This window comes from Hyla sarda, chromosome 7, assembly GCF_029499605.1.
Source record: "Hyla sarda isolate aHylSar1 chromosome 7, aHylSar1.hap1, whole genome shotgun sequence".
In the NCBI taxonomy this organism is placed as follows: domain Eukaryota; kingdom Metazoa; phylum Chordata; class Amphibia; order Anura; family Hylidae; genus Hyla; species Hyla sarda.
The window spans coordinates 5,106,795-5,127,370 of NC_079195.1; the positions used below are offsets into that span (position 1 = coordinate 5,106,795).

The following is a 20,576-nucleotide window of genomic DNA, read 5'->3' on the forward strand; positions in this document are numbered from 1 at the left end:
ACAAAATAAAATAAAAAGTAAAAAACACTACATATACACATACCCCTACACAGCCCCCCTCCCCTCCCCAATAAAAATGAAAAACGTCTGGTACGCCACTGTTTCCAGAACGGAGCCTCCAGCTGTTGCAAAACAACTACTCCCAGTATTGCCAGATAGCCACTGACTGTCCAGGCATGCTGGGAGTTTTACAACAGCTGGAGGCACCCTGTTTGGGAATCACTGGCGTAGAATACCCCTATGCAAGTCCCTAATTTAGGCCTCAAATGCGCATGGCGCTCTCACTTTGGAGCCCTGTCGTATTTCAAGGCAACAGTTTAGGGACACATATGGGGTATCGCCGTACTCGGGAGAAATTGGGCTTCAAATTTTGGCGGATATTTTCTGCTATTACCCTTTTTAAAAATGTAAAATTTTTGGGAAAACAGGCATTTTAGGTAAAAAAAATTTTTTTTTTTACATATACAAAAGTCATGAAACACCTGTGGGGTATAAAGGTTCACTTAACCCCTTGTTACGTTCCCCGAGGGGTCTAGTTTCCAAAATGGTATGCCATGTGTTTTTTTTTTTGCTGTACTGGCACCATAGGGGCTTCCTAAATGCGGCATGCCCCCATAGCAAAATTTGCTTTCAAAAAGCCAAATGTGACTCCTTCTCTTCTGAGACCTGTAGTGCGCCAGCAGAGCACTTTTCACCCCCATATGGGGTGTTTTCTGAATCGGGAGAAATTGGGCTTCAAATTTTGGGGGGTATTTTCTGCTATTACTCTTTTTAAAAATGTAAAATTTTTGAGAAACCAAGCATTTTAGGTAAAAAAATAATAATTTTTTTTACATATGCAAAAGTCGTGAAACACCTGTGGGGTATTAAGGTTCACTTTACCCCTTGTTACGTTCCCTGAGGGGTCTAGTTTCCAAAATGGTATGCCATGTGTGTATTTTTGCTGTCCTGGCACCATAGGGGCTTCCTAAATGCGGCATGCCCCCAGAGCAAAATTTGCTTTCAAAAAGCCAAATGTGGCTCCTTCTCTTCTGAGACCTGTAGTGCGCCAGCAGAGCAATTTTCACCCCCATATGGGGTGTTTTCTGAATCGGGAGAAATTGGGCTTCAAATTTTGGGGGGTATTTTCTGCTATTACACTTTTTAAAAATGTAAAATTTTTGGGAAATCAAGCATTTTAGGTAAAAAATATATATTTTTTTTACATATGCAAAAGTCGTGAAACACCTGTGGGGTATTAAGGTTCACTTTACCCCTTGTTACGTTTCCTGAGGGGTCTAGTTTCCAAAATGGTATGCCATGTGTGTTTTTTTGCTGTCCTGGCACCATAGGGGCTTCCTAAAGGTGACATGCCCCCCAAAAACCATTTGTCGCTCCTTCCCTTCTGAGCCCTCTACTGCGCCCGCCGAACAATTAACATAGACATATGAGGTATGTGCTTACTCGAGAGAAATTGGGTTTCAAATACAAGTAAAAATTTTCTCCTTTTTACCCCTTGCAAAAATTCAAAAATTGAAAGAACATGCGAGTGTAAAAAATGAAGATTTTGAATTTTCTCCTTCACTTTGCTGCTATTCCTGTGAAACACCTAAAGGGTTAATACACTTACTGAATGTCATTTTGAATACTTTGGGGGGTGTAGTTTTTATAATGGGGTCTTTTATGGGGTATTTCTAATATGAAGACCCTTCAAATCCACTTCAAACCTGAACTGGTCCATGAAAAATTGCGAGTTTGAAAATTTTTTGAAAAATTTAAAAATTGCTGCTGAACTTTGAAGCCCTCTGGTGTCTTCCAAAAGTAAAAACTCATAAATTTTATGAGGCAAACATAAAGTAGACATATTGTACCAACAAGAACGGTAACAATCTTGAAAGTTAGCATGTTATGTATAAACGTTCCCATGTACAAAAAAATTTTCCCAACGCATTTCTGTCCGTGTTCAAATAGAGTGCACAAACACGTCCTCAGGGGAACCTCATTATTAAGTCACTTAGAGAGTTATTGATAAATCGTTGTTATTTATTAACCTATGATTGACTATTAATTTGTATTGGGGCTAATCATGCCCATATCCAATAGCAACAGTTTATCAATAACTCTCTAAGTGACTTAATAATGAGGTTCCCCTGAGGACGTCTCTGTGCACTCTATTTGCACACGGACAAAAATGCGTTGGGAACATTTTTTGTACATGGGAACATACATAACATGCTAACTTTCAAGATTGTTGCTGTTCTTGTTGGTGCACAATAGCCAGGGATATAAATGATATCTGGTATCCTTTGTTATTTAGTGTCCAAATATAGGTGTATATCCCGTATATCTATTAGGGATATCTATAGGTATGGCTTGTAGGGAGATATTATAATGTATCTTTATCAACCTACCTCCGGCTGCCATATTTGAGTACTCCTACCTATCACTTTTGGTATCCACTTATTTCTATCTGGTGTGTTTTAAAGAGGAATATTAAAATGTTTATATTTTAGCGACACCCCTAATTTTTCATTGATTGTCCCAAGATATTTACTAATTATTTTCCTACAGTTTTTGATGCCAGTTGTCATATAATGGTGTAATGGAACTGCAAAGACAAAGTTAAATTGTCTGTTTTCCCATTAATGATGATTGGACTAAAAGCCACACTGAGTCACATGTAAAAACCAGTCAACTCCACTATGGGGAATCAGAAAATAATTGATCTAGCGAATGAGAAATTGAAAACCAGACTTGGGAAATCTGAGCCATCAATTTATTACTATGTAATTTAGAAAGAAATGTCAGAAAGTTCTGTTCTCATTGGAATCAGAGCCCAGAGGGGTTTCCTCATTAGAATCAGAGCCCTGAGGGGTTTCCTCATTGGAATCAGAGCCCTGAGGGGTTTCCTCATTAGAATCAGAGCCCCGAGGGGTTTCCTCATTGGAATCAGAGCCCTGAGGGGTTTCCTCATTGGAATCAGAGCCCCAAGGGGTTTCCTCATTGGAATCAGAGTCCCGAGGGGTTTCCTCATTAGAATCAGAGCCCTGAGGGGTTTCCTCATTAGAATCAGAGCCCTGAGGGGTTTCCTCATTAGAATCAGAGTCCCAAAGGGTTTCCTCATTAGAATCAGAGCCCCGGGGGGTTTCCTCATCCTCTTGGGTATTTCTGGCCCCAGTAATAATACAGTCTGCAGCGCTATTCATGTTGTCAGAAATATCAGAACCCCAAAGATTTCCCATATCTGTAGACTGACCCAACATGGCTGTTATACCTCTGTGATCTGGTGTGAACAAGGTCTAATAAAAGCCCCATAATCCTCCTGTTCCTATATTGTCCTTAGCACAGGGACCTCCTCTTCTCCTGATCAGTAGATGAATGAGAGAAGAAAGTGCGGGGGGTGAAGGTCCCGTATTCCTGCTGTCAGTCATCTATACAGTTCTCCTATAGAGAATGCTGGAAATACTAATGTTCACTCTATATGTAACTCTTATATAACTGGGGAAATAAACCTCAAATTCTCATCTCTACAATTCTGAGTCCTGATACGTCAAGAATGAATTATAACTTTTCATGTCTCTACATCCAGAATGAGAGAATATATAACATAACCCCGATTATTATCACCGATATTATGTAACAGAGGAGACATGATAGAACTGAGAAGGACACAAAACGGGGTCCTCTGGTTTATATACAAATTTATGTAAATGTATAATATTTATATATGATTGCACTATTCTGAAGACCTCTGCTTGCTGTCAGTGAATGTAGCATTTATTGTTTCTATCCAGAGGCTGAACACTTGTCCTGATCCTGCGCTGCCCCCTCAGGTAGAAGCCGGTATCTCAGGCTGAGCAGGGATCAGGTTTCCATATGCAGCTCACAGAACAATGTATAGTCCCGTATGTAGACAGACACGGACGCTCATACTGCGCCGTCCTACAGACCTCAGCTCTGACACAGAGAACATCACAAAGATGGACAATTCTCTAGACTGACAGTAATAACCCCGCCCCCTCCCCGCAGCAGCCTGATCACCGCTGATCACCTGATCTCACATACATTGTATTTTATTACTCTTTCTATTCTTATTCCACAGTTTGATGACAATACCAAAAACTATAATGAAACTTCTGAAGACCTCATACAGACATTGGTAAGAAGAGAACATTCTTTTAAAGGGGTACTCCGCTGCTCAGCATTTGGAACAAACTGTTTTGAACGCTGGAGCCAGCGCCGGGAGCTCGTGACATCATAGCCCCACCCCTCATGATGTCCCATCCCGCCCCCTCAATGCAAGTCTATGGGAGGGGGCATGCCGAATGTTTGCAGTCAGTTTTGTAAGCCAAGTCAGGGCTGGTGTAGATTTGTGCCTAACTTAAAGCAGTTGCGACAAAAGATGCGACAAACTGAAATGTTGCATATCATAAATTCCTTACCACTTTATGATATCTACTGAAATCAACCTTTTAAAGTAAAAGTCGCTATGAAAAGTCTCAACAAAGCATCTGATACAAACTGTGAGACCAATGATTGAATTTCCCCTATATGTTTATCCTAAATTATTACCGAGCTGATTCAACATGGAAATAAAAATGTTGGGAATATTGGGCAGACTAGATGGGCCAAATGGTTCTTATCTGCCGACCCATTCTATGCTTCTACAATACACAATGTCAATAATGTCTTATAATTAGTGATGAGCAGCAGGGGCCAAATTCGAATTTGCGATACTTCACGAATATATTGACGATTATTCGTCCTATGTTCCCAAAATTAGCATATTCGCTATGTACATTATTTTTTCTTTCCATGCGAAAATGTGCATAAAAATTCACATAAAAATTTGCATGTGAAAAAAATAATGAATATACATCATTATGAATGTATAGCACTATATTCTAAATATTCGCAAAATTGCGAAGTGCCGATATTCACGATAAAACTTTGCATTACGAATATTTGTGCACCACATTACTTACAATAATGGATATTTCATCTTCTAATCCTTTTTCAGGCTTGTGCCGGTTGTGGCCCTGATGGATTCCTTAGTAATGGCAACACATTTGTAAGTAAATACTGATACAACTCTGTCTGGGTAAGAATTTGCCTCCATGATGTTACATACTGTAGACCATACATATTGTGACCATAGAAGAAGAAGAATTTTTCACTCTATAAGACACACTTTTTCTTCCCCAAAACTGGAGGGGGGGGGGGGGGGAGTTGGTGCGTCTTATATGGCAAATACACATTAAAACCCTGTCCTATCGCGGCGGTCCCTGCAGTCATCAACGGCCGGGACCCGCGGCTAATACAGGACATCACCAATTGCGGTGATGCCCTGTATTAACCCTTCAGACGCAGTGATCAAAGCTGACCGCCACATCTGAAGCGAAAGTGACACTAACCCGGCTGCATCAGGAGGGACCTTACCTGCCTCCTCGGTGTCTGCTCTGTGCCGGGATCCCCTGCATGGCAGCGCTCTCCTTCATCGTCATCACATCGTAGCGCACGCCGTCCCGTCATCCAATAGTAGCGGCGTGCGTAGCGACGTGATGGCGGTGACGGAGAGCGAGGATACCGGGCAGCAGAGACGTTCCGGAGCGACGGGGACACCCCGGGGATTTGGCGACAGCGATGGAGGGTGACATCCAGGGTAGCGGTGACGAGCGGTGATGTGTCCGGAGCAGCGGGGACACGTGAGTATTACCTCCTATACCAGTGGTCTTTACCCTGCGGAATTGGGTGCGTCTTATATGCCGGAGCATCCTATATGGCGAAAAATATGGTAGATCATTCTATTCTCTTTTTATTTTTGTAAAAGAATAGACACACAATAATAATAGGGGATAAAATGTCTGATCGCTGGGGCCTGCCTGCCGCTGGGACCCTCCACGATCTCCGTGCTGCACAGAGGTTTCCGAGACTGGAGCAGCAGCCCCCCATAGAATGTGGAGAATTCTGCACAGAGATCCCGGGGTCCCAGTGGCAGGCGCTCCGCGATCAGACATCTTATCCCCTATCCTTTGGAGGTGAATTCTGAGCTGTTGGCTGCAGATTATCTCCGGCAGAACAAAGAGAGATTCCAAAATTTAAAAAAGAATTTAAAAAGTTTTGATCTATCGTAGAGTTATGACTTATCAAAAGATTTGATAAGAAACATTAGAAACGCTCATTTGCCCATTTATGGACCCTTATAAAAAAAGCCTTAAAGTGGTACTCCACCCTAGACATCTTATCCCATATCTAAAGGATAGGGAATAAGATGTCTGATGGCGGGGGTCCCACTGCTGGGGACCCCTGCGATCTCCATGCTGCACCCTGTGTTCATTTATAGCGTTGGGTGCGGCGCCAGAGGCTCATGACATCACGGCCACGCCCCCTCAATGCAAGTCTATGGGAGGGGGATAATGGATGTCCCGACCCTCCGCCCCTCATCGCCAGTCATCCGGCATTGAGTGAAGTTCAATTTCAAACTTGGACAGATAGAGGCATTACTTCACTAAAACATTTGTACAAAGACAATAAACGAATATCTTTTGAAGAACTACAATCGATATACGGTTTACCAGATGCAGAGAGAAGATCATATAACATAATTGTCAAACATTTGAAACAATTTCCCCAACCCACAGTATCCATTCCTCAAACGCTTGTAGACCTCATGAACCTATCCTCTGACTCCATCTCGAAAATTACCCTTAAGCCATTATATCAGTTCTACAATAACGACCTATATATAACTAATAGGACACAGCATTCTAAGTGGGAAAAAGAATTAAACCTGACAATCTCTAACTATGAATGGGCTCAGGCTCTTAAATCTTTAAATAAACACACATCGTGTTTAGGCCATAGAGAACAATTTTTCAAGATGGTATCTATGTGGTACTATACCCCGGCCAAATTGCATTACATGATCCCCTCATGTTCCCAACTATGTTGGAGGGGATGCGGGTTGACAGGCACCATAAGTCACATTTTCTGGTCGTGTCCTGCACTTCACACATGGAAAAAAGGCGTGGAGGAATTAGTACAACTGGTTTCACACAAGTCATTATCCATATCCAGCAAACTTGTACTTTTAAACATAGGCCTTCACACAGCAGACGCCGCTTCTAGAACACCTTTATGCCATATCCTAATAGCCTACAGATCCCAACTTGCAGCTAGGTGGAAATCCTCTTCTGTCCCTTCTACAGCTGACATTATAGAAGCAGTCAAGTCCAATTGTTTTTACGAAACGACGTACGCTTGGAAGCTAAACAACAGACGGACCTGCGAGTCAAGATGGAAGACCTGGACGAAGCACTATCCACTGGCCTAGGTGTTGCTAATTAACCATGCACATCACTTCTATCACGGTTTTATTAGATTTCATGCTGTTCTGGGATCCATTCCATTAAATTATGTTCAGCCTATATTATTAAATGGTACTACTCTAACTACCCATTACTACTTATGATTACTGGGTGTCACACTTTGCACATATTTCCGGTAAGTCTTCCTGTGACGAGAGAGGGGAGGACTACGGGATCTAGTCATGAAAAATCCTATTCTTCGCTACAGAGTTATAGGTATGACTATAAAATACTTTAAAATTGCTTATGTGATGTTTTTATTTTTCAAGATGACCTATAATGATCTACCGGATATGTCTATAATATCCGCAACATCCAAAGACATTATTCTGCAAATTAATATTTCTGCATACAGCTGAGTGATCGCTTTAGTAATATTTATATAACTGTGTTATATTTGTTATGTATTGTTCCTTGGCCACGTGGTTTTCTTTGGCCAATCTTTCCTTTGTTGTAAATTTCTCAAAAAAAGAAATCCAATAAAAATTATTTCAACCATATGTCTGGGTTGCTGCAGCCTAGATAGTGGAGCTCCCCGGAGGCGGGAGCCCCACGATCAGACATCTTTTTGGATAGGGTATAAGATGTTTTTGGCTGAAGATAAATTTGTTTCCATATTTAGTTCACCTTATATTTTACTGTATTGTGGTTTCCGCTAAACACAAGTCACCAAACACGAGACATTGTATCCGATCTGTTCAGGAAACCAAACCATGAAGATTCCGCAACATGAACTTTACATTCCAAATCCAGCCCAGTCCTTCTGTCTAGACCAAAAAGAAAGGATCCAAAATCTAAATTAATATAATTAATCGAAATTATATTTCTGAAATTCTCCATTTTATCTTTTTCGCAGTCATAAAGGTTTTTTATGGGTCACAATGTAAAAATAATGATGGGAAAGTTTGTTTGTTTTTCTGGAATTGATCTTTGTAACATAATAAGATATTTGTATCCAACTACAGGAGGATCTATTAGGAAATGCCGCAAAACGGATCAAAGAAATCGGAAAGCCTGTGGGGAGGATTGCGGTAAGTTTTCTGTATTTCTTACTTTATCCTATAGGGGGCATTAGAGAGATAATAATAAATTAGTATAGGACTCAAGTGAAAGCCATGAAACAGGTTACATTTCATTGATTTCCAATATTGTTTTAGTTTTCTAATATTATTTTTTAATATTGTTTTAGTTTTTTAATATTTTTAGTTTTCTGATAGAACAACATACAATAGAGGTTTATACATACAAAGGTCTATATAGTAAATAATATTTGTTATTTTATTCAAGCACAACTGTATCAATACAATTCATTACTGTACCAGGGTCATGTGATCACCAGCCTGATCTACAGAAAATCATAATGTTTAAGGTGTCGGAGAAAGTGGTCTGTCCTGGATCAGCTAATTAACTTCAAGACCACATATTACCCTATCAGATCACTCCTGCTAGCTTCCACATTCTTCCCCTCCCATCTCTATCTGTATACTGCTGCTATCTCTCTGGGATCAGTATACATAGTAGTTATACTCCTCCCTCCAGCTCCATCTATATATTGCTGCTGCTATCTTTAGGAGATCAGGATATATAGTAGTTAAATACCTCCCCTCTAGCTCTATCTGTATACTGCTGCTATCTCTCTGGGATCAGGATATATAGTATTTATACACCTCCCACCAAGGCTGTGTTTCTACATTGCATATATTGCTGCATTTATGTTTATTCCGTGATTTTACCCCCAAATAACCCAAAAATTAATTGTCTATGCTATGTGCACCTCTATAGACCTCTATAGACATGACAAGACAAAGTATATATTTCCTCCATTGGTCACAACATGAATCTTTAAGAATTTCTACCATTTTGTATTCCCCAGGACATATTGGATTTTACTCAACCTATCACAGATTTCATATGCTACCTGGTAAGGTCAAAATTATACCGCAAAAGTTTATACTTTTTATAGTTATTTTTTGACTAAGTAAAAAGAAGAGGTAATTCAATAGTGTTACACTAATCTATGTAATCCATGTACTTATGGCAAAAAACGTGTAAAAAAAAAGTTAAAAAATGTTTTAAAAAATAATCCCCACCCCAATAAAAATCCACTTTCCACCTTTTCCCATTTTTTTTACTAAAACACTGTAAAAATAAAAAATAAAAAAAGAATGATATAGATATTTGGTATAGCCGTGTGCATAATTGTCCCAACTTTTAAATTATGTGTTAAATTATGCAAAAAATTCACAGACATTAAAATTGCTAATTTGTGATACATTATGTCCCAGAAAAAAACATAGTTAAAAGTGATCAAAAAGTCACATATACGCAAAAGTGGTACCTTCTAAAATTCGCTTCGTAGGGGTCATAAAACAAAACAAAAATGATCAGAGTTTGGAATAAAGGTAACATGTCATATTCATCTTATTGCGAACTCTGAAAAAATAATTGCTGATCGAAATTGCGCATTTCTATTTTTTTATTATTTTGAATGCTTTTTATTGTTGCCCTACATATATATTTTTTTCTTGTTCAGTAATACATTATATGATAAAATAAAATGCGCCAATTGAAAGTACAACTTATCCCACAAAAAATGAGCCCTGATACAATTTGTCAGTGAAAAAAAAAAAAAAGTTATGGGTCTTGGATGGGGAGGAGGAAAAAAACGTGAGCCAAAGAAAATAACTGGGTCATGAAGGGGTTAAATAGGTATTCCGCCCCTAAACATCTTATCCTCTATCCAAAGGATAGGGGATAAGATGTCTGATCGTGGGGGTCCCACCACTGGGGACCCCGCAATCTCCCTGCTGCACCCAGTGTTCGTTTTGAGCATTGAGTTCAGCGCTGGAGACTTGTGACATCACGGCCACGCCCCCTCAATGCAAGTCTATAGGAGGGTGTGTGGCCATGACATCATGATCGGGGCGCGGCTGTGACATCACAAGTCTCCAGGGCTGCACCCGGCAATCTAAAGGAACGCCCCTATCCCCTGTCGGCCGCCGCACGATGCAGGGGTTGGCCCGCCCCCTTCCTATACACATTCCTCTTATCTCTCCCTGATAACAGGTCATGTGACATTATTGATGATTATGGATTATATAGATGGAAGAATTACTGATATATAAGAATCACATTTCTGATTATGTTTTTATAGGAAGGAGAGGCCTTGACATCAGAATGTGCGACAAAGATCCTTCAGGTATCAGCATTACACCTCTACACATGGACAGATAGTTATTTTTTATTTTAACTCTCATTTAAAAAAATATTTTCTACAAACAATTCCATATCAGAACATTGTATTTAGAATTTTTTCTGAAACTTCTAAGAAAGAGGAAACAAAAAAAAACATAAATAAATAAATACATAAATACATGTTCATATATGATGCAGCTTCATTCAATGCTCATAGGAATAGAAAAAAAATATTGGAATCATAGAATTATATTAGAATTAAAGGGGTACTCCACTGCCCCAGCGTTTGGAACATTTTTTTCCGAATGTTGGGTGTGGGCTACGGGGGTCATGACGTCACGGACACGCCCATAGTGACATCACGCCCCCCTCAATGCAAGTACTAACTAACTTTAATTGGTACAAAAAAAAAAAAAAATATTGTGCAATACACATAATTAAAGGAGAACTCCAGCCAAATGAAATGATCTGAAACAGGATAGTCATTATAATGAATTCTGCCATCTAGGCTGTTCTGATCTCTGAGAAGGTGTTGAGGGCAGAGGTCATGTGACGGCACATGGGACATCGGTCACCCCCAGTAGTAATATGAGGGACACAAACAGCTGAGCAATATGTGCAGGAAATCCTGCGGCCACATGTGTGGCATCCAGCCTGTACTGTACCGTAAATATTACTGCTATACTGTACACATAAATATTACTGCTATACTGTACACATCAATATTACTGCTATACTGTACACATCAATATTACTGCTATACTGTACCATTAATATTACTGCTATACTGTACACATTAATATTACTGCTATACTGTACACATCAATATTACTGCTATACTGTACACAAAATATTACTGCTATACTGTACACATTATTATTACTGTTATACTGAACACATTATTATTACTTCCATACTGTACACATTATTATTACTGCTATACTGTATACATTAATATTACTGCTATACTGTACACATTATTATTACTGCTATACTGTGCACATTATTATTACTGCTATACTGCACACATTAATATTACTGCTATACCGTACACATTACTATTATTGCTATACTGTACTCATTACTATTACTGCTATACTTTACACATTCATATTATTGCTATATTGTACACATTAATATTACTGCTATACTGTACACATTACTATTACTGCTATACTGTACACATTACTATTATTGCTGTACTGTACTCATTACTATTACTGCTTACTTTACACATTCATATTACTGCTATACTGTTCTCATTACTATTGCTGATATACTGTACACATTCATATTACTGCTATACTGTACACATTCATATTACTGCTTTACTGTACACATCAATATTACTGTTATACTGTACACATTACTATTACTGCTATACTGTACTCATTACTATTACTGCTATACCTTACACATTCATATTACTGCTATACTCTACACATTATTATTACTGCTATAATGTACACATTATTTTTACTGCTATACTGTACACATTAATATTACTGCTATACTGTGCACATTGCTATTACTGCTATACTGTACTCATTACTATTATTGATATACTTTACACATTACTATTACTGCTATACTTTACACATTACTATTACTGCTATACTGTACACATTACTATTACTGCTATACTGTACACATTATTATTACAGCTATTCTGTATACATTAATATTATTGATTTATTGTACAAATTAATATTACTGCTATACTGTATGCTTATTACTGCTTTACTGTACACATTCATATTATTGCTATACTGTATACATTAATATTACTGCTAAACTATAGACATTAATATTACTGCTATACTGTATACATTCAAATTGCTGCTATGATGTGAACATTAATATTATTGCTATACTGAACACTTTCATATTACTGTTGTACTGTACAAATTAATAATAATAATGCTATACTTTAAACATTAATATAACTGCTATATTGTACACACTGTTATTACTGCTATAACGTACACCCTCATATTACTGCTATACCGTATTCATTAATATTACTGCTATAATGTACACATTAATATTATGGCTATACTGTACACATTAATATTACTGCAATACTGTACACATGAATAATATTGCCATATTGTATACATTATTACTACTAGACTGTACACTTTAATATTACTGCTATACTGTATACATTACCACTATACTGGTCACATTAAAATTACTGCTATACTGTACACATTAATATTACTGCCATACTGTACACATTAATATTACTGCTATACTGTATACAATAATATTACTGCTATACTGTACACATTAATATTACTGCCATACTGTACACATTAATATTACTGCCATACTGTACACATTAATATTACTGCTATACTGTAAACAATAATATTACTGCTATACTGTACACATTAATATTACTGCTATACTGTATAAATTCATATTACTGCTATACTGTACACATTGATATTATTACTATACTGTACACAATAATATAATTACTTTACTGTACTCTATAATATTACTGCTATACTGTATACATTCATATTACTGCTAAACTGTACACATTAATATTACTACTATACTGTATACATAAATTTTACTGCTATACTGTACACAATAATATTACTGCTATACTGTACACATTATTACATTAATATTACTGCTATACTGTACACAATAATATTACTGATATACTGTACACATTATTACATTAATATTACTGCTATACTGTACACAATAATATTACTGATATACTGTACACGTTATTACAATAACATTACTGCTATACTGTACACAATAATATTACTGATATACTGTACACATTATTACAATAATATTACTGCTATACTGTACACAATAATATTACTGATATACTGTACACATTATTACAATAATATTACTGATATACTGTACACATTATTACAATAATATTACTGCTATACTGTACACAATAATATTACTGATATACTGTACACATTATTACAATATTACTGCTATACTGTACACAATAATATTACTGATATACTGTACACATTATTACAATAATATTACTGCTATACTGTACACAATAATATTACTGATATACTGTACACATTATTACAATAATATTACTGCTATACTGTACACAATAATATTACTGATATACTGTACACATTATTACAATAATATTACTGCTATACTGTACACAATAATATTACTGCTATACTGTACACATTATTACAATAATATTACTGCTATACTGTACACAATAATATTACTGCTATACTGTACACATTCATATTACTGCTATACTGTGAACCTTAAATGGTCACATTAAGGAGATAATCTGTAGTGTGAATAGACCCTAACACTCCACAAAGACATTTATTTTTCTTTTCATGTAATTTTTTCCCTTTCTTCTAGAGAGACGTCCCAGAAGATGTGGACAAGCTGAATAAATTGTTCTGTGAGGTAATAGTAAAAAAAGTTACTAAAAATGTTCTTAGCAAAACTTGTACCGAACATTGTCCTAAAGGACTTCAAATGAATTATGTATTTCTTACATGTTTTGCACAGTTTTGGACACTTTATGCCAAAGGGGCGTGTCCTCCGTAAGGGGTGTGGCTTCATACAGGGGCGGACACAGACAACAGAGGGCCCCTGTGCAAAGAATGTGCCTGGGCGCCCCCCCCCCCCCCCCCCCCCCAAAAAAAAAATAAGTTATATGCCATAAAATTGCACTATATGCATAAATATGCACAATATGCATAAAACTCACATTAATCTGCATTAGATAGGCAGCAGTTCCCCCACATTAGGTAGCATAGATTCCCCACATTAGGTAGCATAGTTTCCCCACATCAGGTAGCATTGCATAGTTTCCCCACATTAGGTAACGTAGCATAATTTCCCCACATTAGGTAGCGTAGCATATATTCCCCACATTAGGTAGCGCAGCATATATTCCCCACATTAGGTAGCGTAGCATAGCATATATTCCCCACATTAGGTAGCATGGCATAGATTCCCCACATTAGGTAGCGTAGCATATATTCCCCACATTAGGTAGCATAGATTCCCCACATTAGGTAGCATAGCATATATTCCCCACATTAGGTAGCATAGATTCCCCACATAAGGTAGCGTAGAATAACCCCAACAAACAAACACACACACACTCTCACTCACCCACACACTCTTACCTGGCCTGCACTACTTACATTTGCCCATGGGGACTTCCTGGCAGAGGTGCGCGCTATAAGTGACATCATCGCACGCTCTGCGCTGGACGTCAGCGTCCAGGTGCTTGCGATGACGTCACTCACTGCACGCACCTCAGCCAGGAAGTCCCCATGGGCAGATGTAAGTAGCAGTTTAGTGACTGGGCAAGACTGGTTTCCCTGTCATATGTGCACTGGCAGGGCTGCCAGCAGAAATTTCGGGGCCCCTTACACAACTCAAGGCCTGAGACCCCCACCGATCACCTCGGTTGAAGTGGTTCTCCAGCTGTTGGAAAGCTAAAACTCCCATCATGTCTGGAGAGCCTCAGGCATTATGGGAGTTGTAGTTTTGTAACAGCTGAAGAGACACAGATTGGACACAGTTTTACCCATCATCACTGCAGAACTTACAAGTGACTACAGCTCTGATGGGACAGTCATAAGAACACACAATGATGTCAGTGACCTGAGTGACGTCTTCTGCCTTGAGTGACATCTTCTCTGTTATCTTTTCTTCTTCATCTCGTCCAGAGACCAGGTCTTCCCCCAGCTCCATCTTCTCTGCAGAGTCTGACATGCAGACATCATTGGCTCCTCACTGTCAGCAGATCCTCATCCTCTGCATGAAGACAGTAATCATTATAACCTTGCCAGAAATTGTAACCTAAATAAAATACTGCCCCACACTGTACCCTGAATATAATACTGCTATACACTGTACCCACTAAATATAATACTGCCACACACTGTACCCTGAATATAATCCTGCCACACACTGTATCCTGAATATAATACTGCCACACACTCTACCATGAATAGCATACTGCCATACACTGTACCCACTAAATATAATACTGCTATTCACTGTACCCACTAAATATAATACTGCCCCACACAGTACCCTAAATAAAATACTGTCACACACTGTACCCTAAATAAAATACTGCCCCACACTGTACCCTAAATATAATATTGCCAGACACTGTAACCTGAATACAATACTGCTGTACACTGTACCCACTAAATATAATACTGCTATACACTGTATCCACTAAATATAATCCTGCTACACACTGTAACCTGAATATAATACTGCCACACACTGTACTCCGAATTTAATACTGCCACACATTGTACCCACTAAATATAATACTGCCACACACTGTACCCTGAATATAATACTGCTATACACTGTACCCTGAATATAATAATACTATACACTGTACCCTGAATATAATACTGCTATACACTGTGCCCACTAAATATAATCCTGCCACACACCGTACCCTGAATATAATAATGCTATACACTGTAACCTGAGTATAATACTGCTATACACTGTACCCACTAAATATAATCCTGCCACACACTGTACCCTGAATATAATACTGCTATACACTGTACCCACTAAATATAATCCTGCCACACACTATACCCACTAAATATAATACCTCTTATCCTCTGTGTCCTCATCATTCCTCATCACCCCCATAACCCCTGCCAAACCTCTCCTCAACACTACTATAACCACCCCCGCACCTCTCCTCATCACTACTATAACCCCCCCACACCTCTCCTCATCACTACTATAACCCCTGCACCTCTCCTCATCACTGCTATAACCCCCCCGCACCTCTCCTCATCACTACTATAACCCCCCCACACACCTCTTCTCATCACTACTATAACCCCCCCCCACACACACCTCTCCTCATCACTACTATAACCCCCCCCACACCTCTCCTCATCACTACTATAACCCCCCCACACACCTCTCCTCATCACTACTATAACCCCCGCACCTCTCCTCATCACTGCTATAACCCCCGCACCTCCCCTCATCACTACTATAACCCCCGTACCTCTCCTCATCACTATTATAATGCCCCCTGCACCTCTCTTCACCCCCATAACACCCTCCTGCACCTCTTATCACCCCCATAACGCCCCCTGCACCTCTCATCACCCCATAACTACCCCCCCCTCATCACCCCCATAACACCCCCTGCATCTCTCGTCACTCCCATAACACCCGCTGCATCTCTCATCACCCCCCATAACCCCCCTGCATCTCTCATCACCCCCATAACCCCCCTGCACCTCTCATCACCCCCATAACCTCCCCATGCACCTTTCATTCCCACATAACCTCCCCATGCACCTTTCATTCCCCCATAACACCCCCTGCACCTCTCATCCCCCCCATAACACCCCCCTGCACCTCTCATTACCCCCATAACCCCCTGCACCTCTCATTACCCCCATAACCCCCTGCACCTCTCATCACCCCCATAACCTCCCCATGCACCTTTCATCCCCCCATAACACCCCCCTGCACCTCTCATCCCCCCATAACACCCCCTGCACCTCTCATTACCCCCATAACCCCCCCTCTCATCACCCCTATAACACCCCAAGCACCAGTTCCCCTGCACCTCTCATCACCATTGTAGTCTGCAAACAACATAGCCCCCATCCAAACCCCCCCCCCCCCCACACACACACACACCCGTTCACTCACCCTGCCGGGGTTCGGTGCAGCTGCTGCTCCTGTCAGAGTGTCACTGTATGGGGAGGATCCGTCGGGAAGATGATGGACTGGAGATCGCGCTGGGACAGGTCAGGTGACAGGAGTAGACGTGCGTGCCTGCGCGGGGCACGTCGACTCCCATCAGCCCCTGGCCTGTCCGGCCCTGCCGTACTTCTTAAGGGGCCCGCGCCCTAGAAAGAGCGGGCCTCATAGTCCTGCGGGCCCCCCAGACTATGAGGCCCGGTCATAGTTCTGACAGGTACCCAGCCAGGAGTCAGTGAGTGACAGTCGCAGTCACTCACTGACTAGCCGGAAAAACACAGGCATGACTGTGTTCTGTCCAATGAGGCCCAGCCATGATCGTGTTCTGTCCGGTGAGGCTCAGACATGACCGTGTTCTGTCCGGTGAGGCACAGACATGACCGTATTCTGTCCGTTGAGGCCCAGACATGACCGTATTCTTTCCGGTGAGGCTCAGACATGACAGTGTTCTGTCCGGTGAGGCCCAGACATGACCGTGTTCTGTCCGGTGAGGCTCAGACATGACTGTGTTCTGTCCAGTGAGGCCCAGACATGACCGTGTTCTGTCCAGTGAGGCTCATACATGATCGTGTTCTGTCCAGTGAGGCCCAGACATGACCGTGTTCTGTCCAGTGAGGCTCAAACATGACCGTATTCTGTCCGGTAAGGCTCAGACAGTACTGTGTTCTGTCCGGTGAGGCCCAGACATGACTGTGTTCTGTCCGGTGAGGCCCAGACAGGACCGTGTTCTGTCCAGTGAGGCCCAGACATGACTGTGTTCTGTCCGGTGAGGCTCAGACATGACCATGTTCTGTCCAGTGAGGCTCAGACATGACCGTGTTCTGTCCAGTAAGGCTCAGACAGTACTGTGTTCTGTCCGGTGAGGCCCAGACATGACTGTGTTCTGTCCGGTGAGGCCCAGACATGACTGTGTTCTGTCCGGTGAGGCCCAGACAGGACTGTGTTCTGTCCAGTGAGGCCCAGACATGACCGTGTTCTGTCCGGTGAGGCCCAGACATGACCGTGTTCTCTCCGGTGAGGCCCAGACATGACCATTTTCTGTCCGGTGAGGCCCTGACATGACCGTGTTTGGTCTGGTGAGGCCCAGACATGACCATTTTCTGTCCCGTGAGGCCCTGACATGACCGTGTTCGGTCTGGTGAGGCCCAGACATTACCGTGTACTGTCCGGTGAGGCTCAGACATGACCGTGTTCTGTCCGGGTGAGGCTCAGACATGACCGTGTTCTGTCCAGTGAGGCTCAGACGTGACCGTGTTCTGTATAGTGAGGCCCAGACATGACCATTTTCTGTCCGGTGAGGCCCTGACATGACCGTTTTCTGTATAGTGAGGCCCAGACATGACTGTGTACTGTCCGGTGAGGCTCAGACATGACCGTGTACTGTCCAGTGAGGCTCAGACATGACCGTGTTCTGTCAAGTGAGGCTCAGACGTGACCGTGTTCTGTATAGTGAGGCCCAGACATGACCATTTTCTGTCCGGTGAGGCCCTGACATGACCGTTTTCTGTATAGTGAGGCCCAGACATGACCGTGTACTGTCCAGTGAGGCTCAGACATGACCGTGTTCTGTCCGGTGAGGCTCAGTCATGACCATGTTCTGTCCGGTGAGGCTCAGACATGACCGTGTTCTGTCCAATGAGGCCAAGACATGATAGTTTTCTGTCCGGTGAGGCCCAGACATGACCGTGTTCTGCCCTGTGAGCCCCAGACATGACCGTGTTCTGTGCCATGAGTCTGAGCCATGACCGTGTTCTGTCCGGAAAGGTTCAGACATGACCGTGTTCTGTCCAGTGAGGCCCAGACATGACCATGTTCTGTCCAGTGAGGCTCAGACATGACCGTGTTCTGTCCAGTGAGGCTCAGACATGACCGTGTTCTGTCCGGTGAGGCTCAGACATGACCGTATTCTGTCTGGTGAGGCCCAGACATGACTGTGTTCTGTCCGGTGAGGCCCAGACATGACCGTGTTCTGTCCGGTGAGGCCCAGACATGACTGTGTTCTGTCCGGTGAGGCTCAGACATGACCGTGTTCTGTCCGGTGAGGCCCAGACATGACCGTGTTCTGTCCAGTGAGGCTCAGACATGACCGTTTTCTGTCCAGTGAGGCCCAGACATGACCGTGTTCTGTCCAGTGAGGCTCATACATGATCGTGTTCTGTCCGATGAGGCCCAGACATGACCGTGTTCTGTGCCATGAGTCCCAGACATGACCGTGTTCTATCCGATGAGGCCCAGACATGATTGTGTTCTGTCCGGTGAGGCCTCAGTGGATAGACATTGAGAAGCCCTGATTTAGTAATGCTATGTAGGTGATTATATCAAATCCTCAGACCCAGAAACTATTAAGAGTAGTTCTCTGAAATGGGTTTTACTCAGAATTTAGTAAAAATGTCTGGTTTGTCTGGGCAAATCAGTACAGGAGCAGGACTACTATCAAAAACAGGAGTCCCTGCTCCTGTACACTGAGTGGAAATGCACACACTCAAATGGGTCACCTGAAAGAAAGCAGCACTGCAGTATACTTCACCTCTAACACCCTCTGTATTTCCAAGGCTGGATGCTCAGCGCCTGACCCAACAAATGTCACTTAAAGGAGTAGCCCAGTGGTGACAGTGTACTGTCCGGTGAGGCTCAGACATGACCGTGTTCTGTCCGGGTGAGGCTCAGACATGACCGTGTTCTGTCCAGTGAGGCTCAGACGTGACCGTGTTCTGTATAGTGAGGCCCAGACATGACCATTTTCTGTCCGGTGAGGCCCTGACATGACCGTTTTCTGTATAGTGAGGCCCAGACATGACTGTGTACTGTCCGGTGAGGCTCAGACATGACCGTGTACTGTCCAGTGAGGCTCAGACATGACCGTGTTCTGTCCAGTGAGGCTCAGACGTGACCGTGTTCTGTATAGTGAGGCCCAGACATGACCATTTTCTGTCCGGTGAGGCCCTGACATGACCGTTTTCTGTATAGTGAGGCCCAGACATGACCGTGTACTGTCCAGTGAGGCTCAGACATGACCGTGTTCTGTCCGGTGAGGCTCAGTCATGACCATGTTCTGTCCGGTGAGGCTCAGACATGACCGTGTTCTGTCCAATGAGGCCAAGACATGATAGTTTTCTGTCCGGTGAGGCCCAGACATGACCGTGTTCTGCCCTGTGAGCCCCAGACATGACCGTGTTCTGTGCCATGAGTCCCAGCCATGACCGTGTTCTGTCTGGAAAGGTTCAGACATGACCGTGTTCTGTCCAGTGAGGCCCAGACATGACCATGTTCTGTCCA

The 20,576-nt window shown here is 41.8% G+C and overlaps 1 protein-coding gene across 1 annotated transcript in view; it reads left to right on the forward strand.

The window, feature by feature from the left end:
- LOC130281804 (uncharacterized) overlaps positions 1 to 20,576 on the forward strand; it is a 76,265-nt gene that overhangs the window by 16,517 nt on the left and 39,172 nt on the right. The window contains exons 4-9 of the mRNA XM_056529435.1: positions 4,082 to 4,138; positions 5,000 to 5,050; positions 8,312 to 8,377; positions 9,220 to 9,267; positions 10,501 to 10,545; positions 13,932 to 13,979. Of these exons, the coding sequence (XP_056385410.1) occupies positions 4,082 to 4,138; positions 5,000 to 5,050; positions 8,312 to 8,377; positions 9,220 to 9,267; positions 10,501 to 10,545; positions 13,932 to 13,979 (315 nt within the window). The remainder of the gene's footprint in view (positions 1 to 4,081; positions 4,139 to 4,999; positions 5,051 to 8,311; positions 8,378 to 9,219; positions 9,268 to 10,500; positions 10,546 to 13,931; positions 13,980 to 20,576) is intronic.